This window comes from Zootoca vivipara, chromosome 2 (genome assembly GCF_965207765.1).
Source record: "Zootoca vivipara chromosome 2, rZooViv2.hap1.1, whole genome shotgun sequence".
In the NCBI taxonomy this organism is placed as follows: Eukaryota; Metazoa; Chordata; class Lepidosauria; order Squamata; family Lacertidae; genus Zootoca; species Zootoca vivipara.
The window spans coordinates 2744399-2762978 of record NC_142584.1 but is presented as its reverse complement, the minus strand read 5'-3'; the positions used below and the strand labels follow the sequence as shown (position 1 = coordinate 2762978).

The window sequence follows — 18580 nt, the reverse complement described above, 5'->3', positions numbered from 1 at the left end:
TTCACCCAGCGTTTCCCTAAGTTTTCTGAAGTCGGCTTTCTTAAAGTCTAGGATTTTAGTCTTAGTATACATGGTTGCTCCTTTCCGCAAAGTGAGGATGATTTGAAATTCAGTATTGTCATGTAAGGCATACAGCGCCAGAAAGCTAGATAAGAACTTTATGGCCTTTTAAAAAGAACATAAGAGACACAGGCAATTACGGACTCCACCTAGATATGACTATGTCCAGTGCCACCTGGCAACTAAAGCGTATAATGACACCATCTACTCAAGCAACTTCTGAAAGCCAGGCGTGCCAAGGTGAGGGGAGACTGCAAACTTTTCAATAAATATGGGCCAAGTAAGGGAACTCTTTTTTTTTTAAATACATTTTATTCCAATTTTCCAAATTCAACAAATTAACAAAACCAATCTTTTATACAAAATCTTATATTCACATCTTTTACCTTGCTCCGCCGAGCTATGACTTCCCCCCCTCCCTTCATGCGGGTTTCTTGTTAATTCCCTTTTTTGCAGTTCCTTTTTTAACATATTGGTCAATTCGTAAGGTTTATTTTAATCCTGCGAGAGTTTTTAATGATCTACAGTTTTTCTCCATATAGTCCACATATTTACTCCAGTCCTTTTGAAACCTTGTCTCCCCCTGGTCAGGAATCTTGCATGTCAATCTAGCAAGTTCAGCATTGTCACAGTGGCCGGAGTGGACTACTTCAGAGTAACGACGCTACGCAGCTCTGCATTTTATTCTTTTATTGGTGCTGCGTATTTACAGTGCTGAAGTCATTGCTATTTACACGGAGTGATGTGATCAGTCGGTTTCAGAACCTCCTAATGGCTTTTGGCGCGTCTTTCTCCAACACAAAAGCTTTGGCAGACCCATCCTCTTTCCCCTCCTCTTTCTGCGTAGTTCTGGAGTTGGGGGGATGGGTCTCCCCCCCTTATTCGCCCCTTCCTGTCCCACCTGGGACCCTGGCTCCGCTACCTTGCCTGAGCCTCGGACACGACTTCCTGCTTCCCCACTGGAATCGGAACTCTCTCTGCTTTCCCCTGTGCTCGGTGATTGGCTTGAACTCAGGAGGGGAGGGACTTCGCGATATCCCCTGTCCCTCACATCCACCCCCCTCCCAAGCTCTCCTTCACCCCTCCCCAGGTCCCCCCCAGGTGTCGGTGATGACTGGAAGCCTAAGAACTCAGTGCTTTCCGAGCCCGTTGTTGTGAACACCTCCCCCCAGTCCTGCAAGCCCCCCCCTTCCGCCTGGGAGGATGGGAATCCCAAAAAGTCCGTGGCGTCAGAGCTGGTGGGGGTAAAAATGTTCTGCCAATCTGCTCCTTCCTCTGACTGGGTGGATCTCGGTGACACCCATACCTCATCCTCTGGTTCCTCAAACTCCGCTTCCCAGCGCCATGGTGAACTGCTCTCCCGTGCTTCCTCCCCCTCCCCCTCCCTTTCCATGTGCCAGGGCTTGGGTCTATGGGGAAAGAGGGCGTGAAATTCTTCTACCAGGAATTCCTCCTGTATCTGAGTGGCTGGGACCCATTCATTCTGGGACGGTGGAGCATCCTCCCATGCCATGAGGTACTCCAGTCCCCCCACCCCCCACCTTGAATCCAGGATGGCCGTGGCCTCATTGAGTTGCTCCCTGCCTTCCCTCTCCCCCCCTCCCTCAGGGGTTTGTTCGCTGTCTCGGAGCCTGCTGCTTTCCCTGTACGGCGACAGCAGCGATCTATGAAACACAGGGTGCACCCTCATGTCCTCTGGCAGTGCCAGCCTGTATGCCACCGGGTTGACCTGTTGCGTGACCGTGAAGGGGCCCAACCTTCTGGGCGCCAGCTTTTTGCATCGCCCTCTGATGGGAAGGCCCTCCGAGGACAACCAAACTTTGTCCCCCACCCTAATGACCTCCCCCGGTCGCCTGTGGCGATCTGCCCCCTTCTTGTACGCTTCCTTGGCTCTCTCCAAGTGTTCTCTGAGCTGCTGGTGCACCGTCTCCAGTTCCTCTGCCCAATCCTCAGCCTGTGGGCCCTCCTCCTCCTCCTCCCCCTCCCTCTCTGGGAAAGATCTGAGGTCACGCCCGTAATTGGCCTTAAAGGGCGACACCCCTGTGGAGACGTGCACCGCATTGTTGTAGGCAAATTCTGCCAGTGGCAGGCGATCCACCCAGTCCGTTTGCCGCTGGCTGACGTAGCATCTCAGGTACTGCTGCAGAATGGCGTTGACCCTCTCCGCCTGTCCATTGGTCTGCGGGTGTCTAGCCGTCGACAAGCTGACCTCCACCTGCAGGAGGTTCATGAGCCGCCGCCAGAACCTGGAAACAAATTGGCGGCCACGATCCGAAATAACCCTTAAAGGTAATCCATGCAGTCTGAATACGTGATCCACAAACAGTTTGGCTGTCTCTTCTGCAGAGACCGCCCTGGCACACGGTATAAAGTGGCACATTTTGGACATGAGGTCCACCACCACCAACACTGCGGTCTTGCCCCTGGACGACGGCAGGTCTGTGATGAAGTCCATGGACACTACTTCCCACGGCCTGTGCGGTGTGGCTAAGGGCTCCAGCAAACCTGCTGGTGGCGCTCTGACCACCTTTGCCCGCTGGCAGGTGTCACAGCCCCTTACATAATCCCTCACATCCTCCCGCACCCCTGGCCACCAGAAGTGTCTCATGACTAGGTGAGCGGTTTTGTCCCTCCCAAAATGACCCGCCGTTGGGTTGTCGTGCATCTGCTTGAGGACCGTACGTCTAAGCTGGGTGGTGGGCAGGTACAGTGCACCCTTGTAGAAAAGCAGCCCCCTGCGTTCTGCAAAGTCTTTTGCCTGCTCCCCCCCCCTTCTCAGTTCTCTGAAGATGCGGTTGGCAAATTCATCCGCTGCCGTCAGTGCTGTGAGTTCCGCCTCGCTCACCACTGCTGCTCCGCAGGACCATGCTGACGGGGGGAAAATGTGCCTGGGTGCCGGTGGTGCCTCCTCCTCCATGTACTCTGGCTTGCGGGAGAGGGCATCCGCCCTGACATTCTGCTCTCCCGGGATGTAGTGTATGGAGAAGTTGAAGTTCGAGAAGAACTCTGCCCACCGTATCTGCCGCTGGTTGAGCACCCTGGCAGTTCTCCAGAACTCCAGGTTCTTGTGGTCTGTGCACACCTGGATGGGGTGCTTGGCGCCCACCAGGAAGTGTCTCCAGTGCTGGAACGCAGCGTGGATCGCAAGAAGTTCCCGATCAAACACCGTGTAGTTTCGCTCTGGCTGGGTCAACTTCCTGGAGAAGAAGGCACAGGGTCTCCACTCTCTGTTGGCGTCCAGTTGCAACAAAATGGCGCCCACAGCTTTATCAGAAGCATCTGTCTCCACGCGTAGGGGCGCGTCCTGAACCACGTGGAACAGGTTCTGGTCTGAGGCGAACACCCTCTTGAGGCTTTCGAACGCTGCTTGCGCCTCTGGTGTCCACCTGAACTTCTGCTTGCCTCTCAGGCAGTCAGTGATGGGAGCCGTAACGCGAGAGAAGTTCTTGATGAACTTCCTGTAGAAGTTGGCGAAGCCTAGTAGGCGTTGGGCATCTTTGCGCGTCCTGGGGCTGTGCCAGTCCAGGATGGCCTGCACCTTGTCCTTGTCCATCGCCAGCCCCTTGTCTGACAGCTTGTAGCCCAGGAAGTCCACCTCCTTGGTGTGAAACTTGCACTTCTCCAGCTTCACATACAGGTGGTTCTCCTTCAGGCGCTGCAACACCTCCCTGACATCTTTCACATGCTGCACTGGGTCATCGGAGTAGATAAGGATGTCATCCAGGAAGACCAAGCATTTCCTGAAGAGGAGGGACCCCAGGACGTGGTGCATGAAGGCCTGGAAGCATGCTGAGCCCCCTTGCAACCCGAAGGGCATCACCAGATATTCAAAAGAGCCCAGAGGCGTGAACATCGTGGTTTTCCATTCATCGCCTTCCCGGATCCTGATCAAATTGTACGCCCCCCTCAGGTCTAGCTTGGTGAAAATCTTGCCTCTGCGTGCCGCTGTCAGGAGATCATCCACTCTGGGCATGGGGAAGGCCACTGGCTCTGTCACTGAATTCAGCCGTCTAAAATCCACCACAAGACGGCGCTGTTGCGTGTCTTTCTTGTCCACCCAGAAGACCGGGCTGCCCCCTGCTGCCTTGCTTTCTCTGATGAACCCCCGCTTGAGGTTCTTGTCGATGAAAGCGCGCAGATCCTCCAGTTCCTGGTCTGACATGGCGTACAGCTTGGCTGGGGGTATAGTTGCCCCCGGCACCAGGTTGATCTGGCAGTCAAAAGGCCTGTGTGGGGGTAGGTGGTCGGACTCCGCTTCGCTGAAGACCTCCTGCAAGTCCCAGTACGGCTTGGGTATCGCCTCACCCCCTTTGACGTGCATGGTGGCCACCGTGGCTATCGGAGGCCCCTCCCCTGGTTGGTGCTGCATGCAATGTTCCAGGCAAAAGTCCGATCCAAAAGTGATGCATCTCTGGTGCCAACTGATGGAGGGGTCATGGCGCGCCAGCCAGCTCATGCCCAAGACGATGGGGGGGTCTGAGATGGTTGTGACGTTGAATGCCAGTGTCTCTGAGTGCCTTCCCACCGTCATTCTCATGGGGGGGGTTTGATGAGTGATGGCCCCTCCCAGCAGCTCTCTGCCGTCAATGGTTGCCACGTGCAGGGGAAAATCCAGCTGCAGAAGCTGGATCTGGTGCTCTTCTGCAAAGTTTCTCGAGAAGAAGTTGGCTGAGGCACCACTGTCAATTAGGGCGAGGACCGTCAGGGGATAGCCATTTGGGAGCGTGAGCGTCACTTCTAGAACCACTCCTGCTCTGGGAGGGGTGGGCTGGCTCTGCTCCTCTCTGTGCGGGTGGGTGGGCTGGGGCTGTTGTCTGCTGACTGTGCCTGGCTGCTGCCCCTTGTCTCCTGCAGCCAGGCTTTCCCGTTTCCCTGCTGTGGTGCTGCGTCAGTGGGGGAGGGCACAACCGTTCCCGCCTTTCCTTGCCACTCCCTGCGATGTGGGCAGTCTCTGACGAGATGCTGGGGGGAGTTGCAGAGAAAGCAATTCCCACCCCTTCCCTCCTTGCGTCTTGGCGCCGCTGGGGTTTGAAAAGCCCCCCCGCGCGCGCTATCAATCTGCATGGGTTCCTGGTCCTGACTGGCCCCAGGCGTGGCTTGAAAGGGTTGTTGGGGGAGTGGCTTCTCCTGCGACCGTGGGAACCAAGCCCGCTTTGCGCGCGTTGCTTGCTTGTCGCTCCACCGGGATTCCTGTCTCACCCCCACCGCCAGAGCCGCTTTGCTCAGCTGATCCATATTACTGGGCTTTGGACCTCTCGAGAGCTCATCCTTCACCTCCTCATGCAACCCCAAGTAGAACGCCGCTTGCATTGGGGGTGACTCTAGTTCCCACCCCAATCTGTGCACCAGCATGGTGAATTTCGCCCAATACGCGCGAACTGTCATATTTCCTTGGCGTAAATTATGAAGTTCCTCCTTAGTCTGGTCCATATGACTATCGGACGAATACATCGTTTTCAAACCTTCTAGAAATAGTTTGACATTCTTCATGCAAGGATTCTTTGTTGCGATTAACGGTCTTAGCCACTCCCTGGCTGCCCCGGTAAGGTGCTCCACAATAAACGCTACCCTGTGCTCATCATCAGGGAACTCAGCGTGGTGCAGCTCAAGAGCATACACAATCTCAGTCTCAAAGCCCTGATATTCCCTCGGGTCTCCATTGAACTTGCTTACTAGCGTCCCGGCTCTCCTTCCTGGCAGCACTTGGACTTGGGGTGCCCCTCCCGCCTTGTTTTTCTCTGCATCCAGCTTGTTTTGGAGGTCTACCGCCACCGCCCTTAATTCCTGCTCTCTTTCCTGTAGCGCTCTCACCTGTTCCGCAAGTTGTAGCCGGTCGTCCTGGACCTTCTTAGTCTCTTCTTTAGCTGCCTTCAATTCCCCCTGCGCCTGCAGCGACAGCTGCTGCAGGTCTTGCTGGGCTTGCTCCGCGATCTGCCGCCATCTCTCCGCCTCTGACACGCTCATCCCGGCAACTCCAAAGTAGCCCAAAAAGGATTAGGAGGTTGCTGTCACAGTGGCCGGAGTGGACTACTTCAGAGTAACGACGCTACGCAGCTCTGCATTTTATTCTTTTATTGGTGCTGCGTATTTACAGTGCTGAAGTCATTGCTATTTACACGGAGTGATGTGATCAGTCGGTTTCAGAACCTCCTAATGGCTTTTGGCGCGTCTTTCTCCAACACAAAAGCTTTGGCAGACCCATCCTCTTTCCCCTCCTCTTTCTGCGTAGTTCTGGAGTTGGGGGGATGGGTCTCCCCCCCTTATTCGCCCCTTCCTGTCCCACCTGGGACCCTGGCTCCGCTACCTTGCCTGAGCCTCGGACACGACTTCCTGCTTCCCCACTGGAATCGGAACTCTCTCTGCTTTCCCCTGTGCTCGGTGATTGGCTTGAACTCAGGAGGGGAGGGACTTCGCGATATCCCCTGTCCCTCACAAGCATAGTCCATCATTTTTATCTGCCACTCCACAATTGTAGGTAATTCCTGTAATTTCCATTTTTGGGCTAACAAAGTCCTAGCCGCGGTTGTTGCATACATAAACAGTGTTTGATCTTCTTTTCTAATCTCTCCTCCTATTATTCCTAACAAAAATGCTTCTGGTTTTTTTGGGAAGGTATATCTAAACATCTTTTTCAATTCGTTATATAAACTTTCCCAAAATCTTTTAACTTTTTCGCATGTCCACCACATATGATAAAATTCACCATCTTTCTCTTTACATTTCCAGCAACTTTTATCACTCATTCTATACATTTTAGCTAATTTAACTGGAGTTAAATACCATCTGTACATCATCTTATATACATTTTCTTTCAAGGCAGTACATGCTGTAAATCTTAAAGTTTGATTCCATAATTTCAACCACGCATCATATTCAATATTATGCCCCAAATCTTTTGCCCATTTAATCATCACTTCTTTTGTCAACTCATCTTTTGTATACCACTCCAACAACAAATCATACATCTTTGCCAAAAGCTTTGTTTTGCCTTCTAGCACTTCTATTTGAAATTTGGATCTTTTATCCTCAAAGCCTATTTTTCTATCTTCTTTAAGCACATCATTTATTTGATGGTATTCTATCCATCCTGTTAACACTCCTTTAATGTCCTCAAAAGGTTTTAAACTCCATCCTTTTTCAGTTTTCGTCAAGATTTCCTCATACGTGGCCCGCCTCTTCTCCATATTTATTTTCTTAACTGTTAATACCTCTGCTGGTGAGACCCACCAGGGTGTTTTAGTCTCTAACAGCCTTTTATTTCTTTCCCACACCTCGTACAGAGATCTTCTTATCACATGATTCGTAAACCCGGTATGTGATTTCTTTTTGTCATAACATAAATATGCATGCCATCCAAATCTATTGTTAAAACCTTCCAAATCTAACAAATCCGTATTCTCTAGAGTTATCCATTCTTTTATCCAACAGATACAGGACGCTTCATAATAAAGTCTCAAGTCTGGCAGGGCGAATCCACCTCTTTCTTTCTTATCTACCAAAATTTTATGTTTTATTCTAGGTTTTTTCCCCTGCCAGACAAATCTTGATAAAATCTTTTGCCACTCTTGGAATTGCCTCGTACCTTTAACCACAGGTATAGTTTGAAATAGGAATAACATCTTAGGTGATACATTCATCTTTATTGTTGCGATTCTTCCTAAGAATGACATTTTCATATTAGTCCATCTTTCCAGGTCTTTCTTTATTTCCTTCCATACTTGTTCGTAATTATCACTATAAAGATTAATATTCTTTGCTGTCATCCATATTCCCAGATATTTTACCTTTTTAGCCACGTCGAGTCCATGTTTTAACTGTAATTCCTGTTTTTCTTCTTTCGTCATATTCATTGCCATAACCTTGGTTTTTTGTCTATTTAATTTGAATCCTGCCAATTGGCCAAATTTCTCCATTACTTCTATAGCTTCTGCAACACTTTCCTTTGGATTTTCCAATGTTAAAACTAAATCATCTGCGAAGGCTTTCACTTTAAATTGCTTTGCACCTACCTTAATACCTCTAATTGTAGATAGGTCTCTTAATCTGATCAATAATATTTCCAGGACCATGATGAACAATAACGGTGATAAAGGGCAGCCCTGTCTAGTTCCTTTTGTGATTTCAAAATATTCTGTTAGGGTGTTATTAATTATCAATCTTGCCTTTTGCTCTGAATAAATCGCCTCGATCCCATTCACGAATGTATTCTTCCCAACCATTGATTCCAAATTCCTCTTCATGAATTGCCAAGATATATTGTCAAAAGCTTTCTCAGCATCTACAAACATCAAGACAGCTGGTTTATCTATCTTGGTCTCCAGATATTCTATTACATCTATTATGTGTCTTACATTATCCTTTAACTGTCTACCCGGAAGAAAACCAGCCTGATCCTTATGTATTATTTGATTTAAAACTTCTTTCAATCTCTTGGACATTATATCTGCAAAAAGTTTGTAATCATTATTCAATAATGAGATTGGTCTATAATTTTTGACTTCTAAGCCATCCGTATCCGGCTTTGGGATCAATGTTATGTATGCCTCTTTCCATGTATTTGGGATCTTTCCCCCCAACAGAATATCATTCATCATTTCCTCTAAAACTGGAACCAACAGTTCATTCAGTACTTTATAATATTTCGCCGTTAAACCATCTGGTCCTGGGGCTTTACCTTGTTTCATTCTCCCTATTGCTTGTTGTAATTCTTGTGTCGTTATCCTGTTATTTAGCTTCTTCCTCTCTTCTTCTGGAATTGGTTTCAAAGTAAGGGAACTCAATAAGAAATTGGTAACATTATTCCATGACAACCTTTGCCTTTGGTGCAAAAACCCAGCACTGCTCTGACATATTAGCATTTTAGACACAGCATTATGCAACTACCAGGCATTACGTATTGCAACTGCCACAGCTAGTTGGTAAAGCTAACAAGGGACTGGAGATTTCCAGAGCAAACATCATGCACATACATGGGAAAATTAGGGAGAAAAATATGGATAAACAGGACCAAAACTTGGGACCCAGCTACATTGGCAAAGAAAAATCACTTTATATGTGTTGTTTATGCATTCTAACACTGTGACACCAGATGGCGCTGTGGAGTTCCATTTTTGCTAACCTGATTTCTCATACAAAGTTTGCAACACATTTGACTGAAACATTTCTTTGATGTGTCTAGGTCCAGCCTTGGCATATACTTCCCACCTGCCCTCCACTACCCGTTACCTTCAGATCGTACTTCCTGTGCACGGTGAGCCTGTGGCTGAACATGTTCCTCATGACCAGCATGTAGCTCTCCTCATTGTCCACACTGAGCCGGTACATACCCAGGAACTGAGGCAGGAGGGTGCTCCCATGACACTTCACAATGTACTGGAAGAAGGCAACAAGATGTTCAGGAAGTACTATTTGCTAAGTACTGTACTAGCGAGCCCAGAACAAAGATCACCAAAAGCTTAGACAAGACTTGTGCACAGGAGGATGACTTCAGGAAGGAAGCGGCAAATCCAGAAATGGAATCATAAACTTCTCTGTTGGATCCCCGGTCCCCAAACCACAATTTTCCTGCATTTTGGTTTGTTGGGGCTTTCATTGGTCAGGGTGCAACAGACTCAGCTAGCTGTCTTTTGCCAATGAGGACTATCCCTCAGCACTCTGCCTGCTATCCAGCTCTTTGGGTCCTACTCCCTCTTCATTATCCTCCACCCTCTCTGGATCACAAGACCACTGTCTTTTTTGAGCACCAAGTATGCACAGCCTAGATTTAAAAGGCACTCTAGATCTTCCACCACAACGGCTCAAGGAGGACTAATACCCACCCATCCACTCACACAGAGGCAGACAGCGGAAATCCACTGTTTTCCTAGTGCATCATCTGTAATTAATCTCAGGCCTTGCTAATGCAGACATTGCCATGTTTTTCTTTACTTCTCCACTCTGCCTTTTGAGTCCTGTGCATGCTGGTTACACTAGAGACATATATAAAAAGTCAGCAATATTTTGATTTTCTTTTTTTTAAAAGGAGAGCAGCCATTGTTTTCTTCACCCCAGAACACATCAACCTGCAATCTGTTTTGCATCATAGCCTAACCTAAGGAAGTTGGTGTGAAGTTACAGGGAACCAGACAGAGGGCCTTCTCGGCAGTGGCGCTCTCCCTGTGGAACACCCTCCTACCGTGTTTCTCATATTTTAAGGCATCCCCAAAAAATAAGCCATGACAGGATTTCAAAGGGTTGGTGAAAAATAAGACATACCCCGAAAATAAGCACTATCGCAAAGCCCCAACCGAGCGAGAGGCGAAGGCGCGGGACCCAGCAGGAGCTCCCTGCCTGCTTCCCCGAGCCGTAGCGCATTGGGGGACAGAGCCGAAGATCGGCGGGCGCTCCTTGCTGGGCTTGACAAGCCCGGGAAACAGCGCCCGCCGATCTTCGGACCTGTGCTGTGTGACAGGCGGGGGTGGGGGGGAAAGCGGAGATCGTTCTCCGCTCTCCCCCCACCCCCGCCTGTCACCGAAGATCGGCGGGCGCTGTTTGCCGGGCTTGTCAAGCCCAGCAAACAGCGCCCGCCGATCTTCGGCCCTGTGCTGTGTGACGGGCGGGGTGGGGGGGAAAGCGGAGATCGTTCTCCGCTCTCCCCCCACCCCCGCCTGTCACCGAAGATCGGCGGGCGCCGTTTGCTGGGCTTGACAAGCCCGGCAAACAGCGCCCGCCGATCTTCGGACCTGTGCTGTGTGACAGGCGGGGGTGGGGGGGAAGCGGAGATCGTTCTCCGCTCTCCCCCCACCCCCGCCTGTCACCAAAGATCGGCGGGCGCTCCTTGCTGGGCTTGACAAGCCCGGCAAACAGCGCCCGCCGATCTTCGGCCCTGTGCTGTGTGACGGGCGGGGGTGGGGGGGAAGCGGAGATCGTTCTCCGCTCTCCCCCCACCCCCGCCTGTCACCGAAGATCGGCGGGCGCTGTTTGCTGGGCTTGACAAGCCCGGCAAACAGCGCCCGCCGATCTTCGGCCCTGTGCTGTGTGACGGGCGGGGTGGGGGGGAAAGCGGAGATCGTTCTCCGCTCTCCCCCCACCCCCGCCTGTCACCGAAGATCGGCGGGCGCTGTTTGCTGGGCTTGACAAGCCCGGCAAACAGCGCCCGCCGATCTTCGGCCCTGTGCTGTGCAACGGGCGGGGGTGGGGGGGAAGCGGAGATCGTGCTCCGCTCTCCCCCCACCCCCGCCTGTCACCGAAGATCGGCGGGCGCTGTTTGCTGGGCTTGACAAGCCCGGCAAACAGCGCCCGCCGATCTTCGGCCCTGTGCTGTGTGACGGGCGGGGTGGGGGGAAAAGCGGAGATCGTTCTCCGCTCTCCCCCCACCCCCGCCTGTCACCGAAGATCGGCGGGCGCTGTTTGCTGGGCTTGACAAGCCCGGCAAACAGCGCCCGCCGATCTTCGGCCCTGTGCTGTGTGACAGGCGGGGGTGGGGGAGAAGCGGAGATCGTTCTCCGCTCTCCCCCCACCCCCGCCTGTCACCGAAGATCGGCGGGCGCTCCTTGCTGGGCTTGACAAGCCCGGCAAACAGCGCCCTCCGATCTTCGGACCTGTGCTGTGTGACAGGCAGGGGGGGAGCGGAGATCGTGCTCCGCTCCCCCCACCCCCGCCTGTCACCGAAGATCGGCGGGCGCTGTTTGCTGGGCTTGACAAGCCCGGCAAACAGCGCCCGCGTGCACTTTATTAAAAAATAAGACATCCCTTGAAAATAAGCCATGTCGTGTTTTTTTGAGGAAAAAATTAATATAAGACATGTCTTATAATATGAGAAACACGGTATCAGATGTCAAGGAGATAAAGAACCACACAACTTTTAGAATACAATTGAAGGCAGCACTATATCAAGAAGTTTTTAATGTTTGATGTTTTATTATGTTTTTATGTGTGCTGGAAGCTGCCCAGAGGGGCTGGGGAAACCAGGGTATAAATAATAAAATTATTATTATTACAGTTCATCCTAAAGCTATCATAAATTACAAACTAGGGCTTTTCATCATGCCAGCAATATTCTTCACCACATTTTTTTATAAACGCTTAACATGTAATCTGCAAAAGAGTCCTGGTGGACTCAAAAGTTTGCTCACTACTTTGTGAATTTTACTTTGTTCTGTTAAAGATATAAGAGATCATCTTCTGCTCCGGAGAGTCAAAATTGGCAAACGACCTGAATCAGTTTTATAGCAGGTTCGAAAGTCAAGCATTATCAAACAGTGCCATTCAGTCAGCACCAGAGGCATCAACAACCACCTCAACCTGTCCTGAAGTCACTCCACTGGTGATCTGGGAAAAAGATGTACTGTACAGACAACATGGCATTGCACTACATCCTGCAACATCTGGATTCCCTACGGGCCTATGTGTGAATTTTGTTTGTGGACCTTAGCTCAGCTTTTAATACGATTGTTCTATCTAAATTGTGTTTACATTGCAATGTAGCCGAAACAAAATTCCAAGTATGTTGGTACTTGGCCAATAAATTATTATTCTATTCTATTCTATTCTATTCTATTCTATTCTATTCTAAAGGTACTGCAATAATGTTGCTGTTTGGATATTTTCATCCTAGTGGACCAACATGGCTGTCCATATGGAATGCTTCCATATCGATACTGATCTCATTGTATTCTCATTGTATTCCTTCCACCTTCTCATACAGGTCTCATTGTATTCCTTCCACCTATTATTAGATGGCCCAAATGAAGAATCTGGCGCCTGAGGATAGGGCCTATTTTGTGTTTTGAACTTCTGTACAGTGCCCACATCTGTGAGGTGCTTTATAAACAACACTGGTGTTGTTCTTTGATAGCAGGGCACTCGGCATTTCTTAAATGTTAGCTTTCAGTATTTTTCCTTTTGAAAATTGCTCCTAAGGGTATTGAGAGAAGCTTGACAGCATGCAGTAATACCTGCTCAGATCTCAGTAGTAGGTGAGGAACGGAGGGCAACGGGGGCAGGAGCTGCACAAAACCCTGAAGCCCTTTTCCCTGTCCATGGCTAGCAGAAAGAACTGTGCCAACTTGCTTAATTCGCTTAAGTTTTGCTCTTCAGGGCACTAAGATTTTATATTTACTGTTATTTATTATATTCTCGTGGGGGTAAGTTCACAGAAAGAGAAAGAAAGACCATTTCCTGCCCCCGCCTCCCGTCATGCACCTACCTGCCCTACTGAACAGATGTGGGGTGAGGCGCAGGTGGCACTTTGCTTCCATGAGCATATTTCACGCTCCAAGTCACTTATTTCACGCTCCAAGTCAGAGCCTACAACCCCATATAAAGAAGCACGCTTGCCTTCTTGCCTTACCTGGTGGTAGTGAGACAGAAGGCTATGCACATCAGCCACATCTTCACTGGAGATCTCCTTGATCACCAACGTTCTGTCGTAGGACAGGAGGAAGCGCCCCCCACCCTCAATCTCATAAGTGGGCGGACTGCGTGTCAGCGAGACCTGAAGAAGTCAGAATGAACCAATGACAACAAGGCTCTGTACCTATGACCCTGGCCTGGCTGATTTACGTTTTTGATTAAACCCATGTCTAACATAGGGAGGGCAACAATGGAGTTAAATATAAACCTTCCCTAGCTGTGGAGTAGCAAAAAGCTCATCAAAACTTCTGTGCTCCAGATCATCCCTCAAAGGGCCACCTTTAAAAAGGCTCTCAGGGAAATGGGAGTGATGCAGGAAATGCTGAGTCATAGAATCATCGATGTGGAAGGGACCACAAGGACCATCTAGTCCAACCCCAGCAATGCAGGAATCTTTTTGCCCAATGTGGGGCTCAAACCCACAACCCTGAGATTAAGAGTCTCATGTTCTACTGACTGAGCGATCAATAATTTTTATGAAGTCCAGGAAAGTCCAAGCTCTGTTGCTTGCTTCAGTTTGCTTCAGTGTAAAGCCAGAGCGGTGCCCTCCGGATGTTTTGGGACTGCAAAACTGACCACTGGTCATACTAGCTGGGACTGATGGAAACTGTCGTCCACAACATTTGGAAGGCACCATGTTTGTTACCCTTGCTCTCATGAGAGAAACCAGACCAAGAACACATTAAAGAGGCTAGAGTCGAATGCCACTTTGTTAGCATCCCCCGGAAGTCTCACCCTCTGGCTCTCTTTAAAGAAAAGGAGGGTTAAAATGTGCAGAGAGAAATGGCCAGTTCAAGGGGTCTGGGGGAGCTGCTGGGGGATCTTTCCTCTTCTATTGCGATCTCTCATATGCTAATCTTTCCCTCCTCTCCCTCTTCCAAAGACAGAGAATGCAAATAAGTCCAAATAATGATGTGAGGTGAGAATATTCTCGAGAATGCAAATATTCTTGAGAATATTTTCTGCTAGAAAATTCTCCAGAGAATATTCTCCACAAGCTGTAAATTCTAATGTCAGAACCAGTTTTACAACCCACTTTTAATAATAGGTCAAGCTGTGATATTGCCAGTGTAAGTAATGAATAATGGGTGTTTTTTTTATCCAGTTACATTACTGGACATTGTGTCATTCACCATTGGCAGTTCTGAAATGTGAGCTACAGAAAACATATTTTTTTAAAAAAGTTTTTAAAATGGCATTCATTTAATTTGATGAACATTTGAATCCATATGTATTTCAACTATATGTGATAGCAGTTTTTCTATTTAGGTGTGACCTTATTCTAACAATTGTATACCCTTGGCCATACAATGTGATTATAATTTTTTTTTAAAAAAAGAAAGTAGCTTTAATGCTTTATACACTTAAAGTACCTAGGCCTATACAATTATGTGTAACAGCATGTGAGGTGCCCTTGATTTAAACAGTTGATGTTTCTATATTTTTATTTAGTGCCAGTAACTGGTTTTGCAGTGTCATTTTTAATATTCCTTTTACTTTAAAAGCTACATTTCATACATACACAACATAATTAGAATTCAAATTTTATGGTAAATATATGGTTTGTGGCAGGCTTAGTGATTAACGTGAGTCATTCACGTTGAATTTTCTATTTCAAGTTTGGTGCAAAAAATCAAAGAATGTGAATTCACTGCATTGCCCCATTGAATAAAAGTATCTGTACAGTTTTTGGTTGGCATCTGAACAAGTTTACCCATGAAAAAACATGTATATTAACTAATTATATAATTTTCAATGCATTTTTTTTCATCTTCAATGCATTAAAATGAATATTCTCCTATTTTAAATGAAAATTCTTTAACATTCTCATTAATCAAGAATATTCTTGAAAATATTCTCAAGAATATTCTCCAAAAGATTATTACTGAATTTGTGCATGATTTTAAATTTAAAATACCAGATACATACTAAAAGAAACTATACCACATACCAAAATCTCTAAAGCCACACACACCAACTACCCACACTACAAATATACCACAACACACAAACCCACCTCTTAAACCCTACCCACTTCTGACCCACAAACAAAAAACACCCTACAAAACTAAACAAAATACTACCTTAATAAACAAACCTCTAAAAAAAATCCCACCATAAAAAACCCATTAAGCTACATCTATCTATCTATCTGCATGCGGGAGAGGGGGAATCAGAGGGATAAACCGAGGGTGGGGAGAAGACAGTAAAAATCACACGGATAAACCGGTGGCGGTGGGAGGAGACAGGAACAGGAAACGTCATGAATCAGAACAGGGTGGGGGAAATCACACTTCTTAAAATTAAAAACATAAATAAAACTACCAAAGCAAACAAACAAAAATGCACAATCATAAAAAGACCAAAAAATTAAAAACCATGAATACAAGCGCAAAGTTGAAACATCCGGAACAGCATATTACATCAAAACACTAACCAAAAACAAGTTATGCAACCATTACCATTCAAAACACAAATGACATCAATACCCCCCCAAAAAAAACCCACAGCAACGTGTCGCCGGGTCAGCTAGTATATAATAAAATAACAGCAGCTATAAAACCTGAATGAACCCAGTAAGAAAACACCTGCTCATTAGCTTTCTTCTAAAACAGCAGAAGCCTAAAGGAAAAAGCATTAGCAATTTCTCCAAAAGCAGGCCTGGAGGGCATCTCTGGGGAAGGAGTTCCACAACAAGGAGGCTTTCAGCCTCGTGGATTATACTCTGAGGTCCAGTATATGACAGCAGTAAGGGGATCGGGACAGAGATACTGCATGCACACTACAGCTGAGTACCTAAAGTTTTGTGCAGGCTTGTAAGAGTCTGAAGTGTAAGACAAGGCCCACATACCTGGTAATCCTGGTCATCAATGCTGAAACGTTCGCGAAGATTGCGGAAGACCTGTGGGCAGTATTCCTTGAATTTGAAATGGCTGGGCAGGTTTTCTCTGCAAGAGTCGAGTGACAGAGTTAGCTGCTACCCCAAAACTCGGACTGCACATGCAGCAGGGTAAGCTGCAGGAGGGAGCTGAACAATACCATGGTCTGAACTAGAGCTGGGGCTGGGGGGAATTACATTTTTGAATTCACCTGGGGGGGGGGAGTCTCCCCTCTTCTGCCCAAAAATAAGAACCTAGCACATCAGTGAAGACTACAGCCCAGCCTATTCATTCCCTGTTGCACTAGCTTCTACTTACAGGGTGGGTTTTTGGCTTCAACAAATAAAGAAGCATGATGAAGTTTGATTCTACCTACCTTGCAGCAGTCTGACATGGTACAGCACAGCCCATCACCTCAGACTCTCCTACGTTTGTGGTCCAGGCCTTACCTTCTCCTGCTGCAGATGGGACCAGCTCTCCATCAGAAGCAGCCCATTGCAACCCAATCTTATGCATAACCAAGCTCCTTCTGTTTCCTTACCAGAAGGCCAGTTTTTCTGACAAGTGAGCAAGGCCCAGAAATAGCTACCGGTACCAAGTCAATCTGGGCATTATCTCAGTAATCTGCGACCCATACTCCATAATCCCCTGCCCATTAGTATCCTCTACCACAGGGTGTAATCCTCCATTATTATGCAAATGGTCTCATGACCAGACAGGCAGAACAATCTTCCTTTAATACCCGGTACTATGGTAAGCATTAAATACCAGGCAGAGGGGAAAGTGTGTGAGAGGGGGAATTTTTTTTTGTCCAGCTTTGCAGGTGCTATTCAATTTTTATTTTTATTTTACTTTTCCTGGAGGAAGGTTCATATCAAGCAATTGCTGGCCTTTCTGGAGTGCTACAACAGAAGTGGGTAACCTGCGGCCACATGCAGCTCCTCATACTTTCTGACACCACCCCATCCTTCCATCCCACCAGAGGTCCTTCCTCCCTCCTTAATTTCCATAGCTTTAAAAAGCTGTTCCCCCACCCTCCATTCCTTTGTGGATTCACAATAAAAGGGGCCATATATTATTTGATAGAAATAAACTGATGTGTTTAACAAATCTTTTTCCTGTTATCAGAGCTTGGGGAAAATACATTTTCTTCCTGGTTTCTGCTCTCTCTGTGTGCGGCCACACTAAAGTCAGAAAAAAATTGTTTTCACGTGTTTTCTAGAGCAGCAGCTGCATTGCTCTGCTTAATTAGTATCAGTTATTTGAAAGTAAACCCTTCAAACCAAGTGCGCCTTACTACTCTTCCCAAGAGTAGGCTGGCATGGGACTGGAAATTCTGAGCGAAGGTAAAGATGGAAGAAGGGCAGTTGTCATTCAGGTTCAATAATCCATTACATTTTTGGAGTTCCCTCCATCCATCACTAACATACAGTCCCCAACCATTCCTGAAGGAATGAGGCCCTTAACAGAAAACACCTGTCCTCTAGACACCTACCCCCCCCCCCAATGTGCAGGATATGCTCTTAAAATGAGTGTGTTGCTAATAGCTGACTTATGGTGAGAGTTGGAGGGTGCCATGTTAGTTTCCCCTATATTATAGCATGCGCATTCGGAGGAACTATGTCCCTGGGGTACAGCATCTGCAGTCTTCTCTCACAGATGCCTGAGGGAAGCCGACAAGCAAGAGTCAAGCATTGCAGCTCCCTCCTGCTCATGATCCCAAGCACCTGGTATATGGAGGTATACTGCCTCTGATAGTGGAGGTAATACATAGCCATCGTAAGTGCAGGTGCCAAGCCTTGCACTTCCAGGTAAAGGATCTCAAGCAGCAGGGGTGGAATCTGAAGTTGGGCTAGGAAGACCATGTGCCTTTCCGCTCTTAGACATACGCACCACCAGTCCTCACCTGTTGAAGAGATGATTGTTCACCTTTATTTTAGAATTCGCTTTGAAGTCATCAGGGAGGAGCATCACTGGCTGGGGAACTTGACTCAGTTCATTGATCTAAAGAAGGAAAGCAAATGTGAAGCCACTGGCTTCTCTTGTACGAAGCAGCGCGTGTCACCACAATGTAATAGCATCAAGGCAAGGCCTTGAGAAGAGAGTTCTTGTCTACCAAGAGCCCCCAGAGGAAGTGACATCCGGCCCAATGCCATGCCATTTGCAACCTAAGACCTGGGCACTAAAGCTATGCTGTTAGCATCTCCAAGCACAGGCTTCTTCAAACTCGGCACTCCGGATGTTTTGAG

At 47.9% G+C, this 18580-nt stretch overlaps 1 protein-coding gene across 4 annotated transcripts in view; it reads right to left on the bottom strand.

The window, feature by feature from the left end:
* The window catches only part of PIP4K2C (phosphatidylinositol-5-phosphate 4-kinase type 2 gamma), a 48625-nt gene that overhangs the window by 19465 nt on the left and 10580 nt on the right, over positions 1-18580 (bottom strand). For 3 of the 4 annotated variants that reach the window (XM_035102519.3, XM_088662843.1, XM_088662842.1), the window contains 4 exons: positions 18238-18335; positions 16304-16400; positions 13391-13534; positions 9286-9432 (listed from right to left, as the gene is read on the bottom strand). In XM_035102519.3, the coding sequence (XP_034958410.1) occupies positions 9286-9432; positions 13391-13534; positions 16304-16400; positions 18238-18335 (486 nt within the window). The remainder of the gene's footprint in view (positions 1-9285; positions 9433-13390; positions 13535-16303; positions 16401-18237; positions 18336-18580) is intronic. The other variant, XM_088662841.1, reaches the window with a different exon arrangement.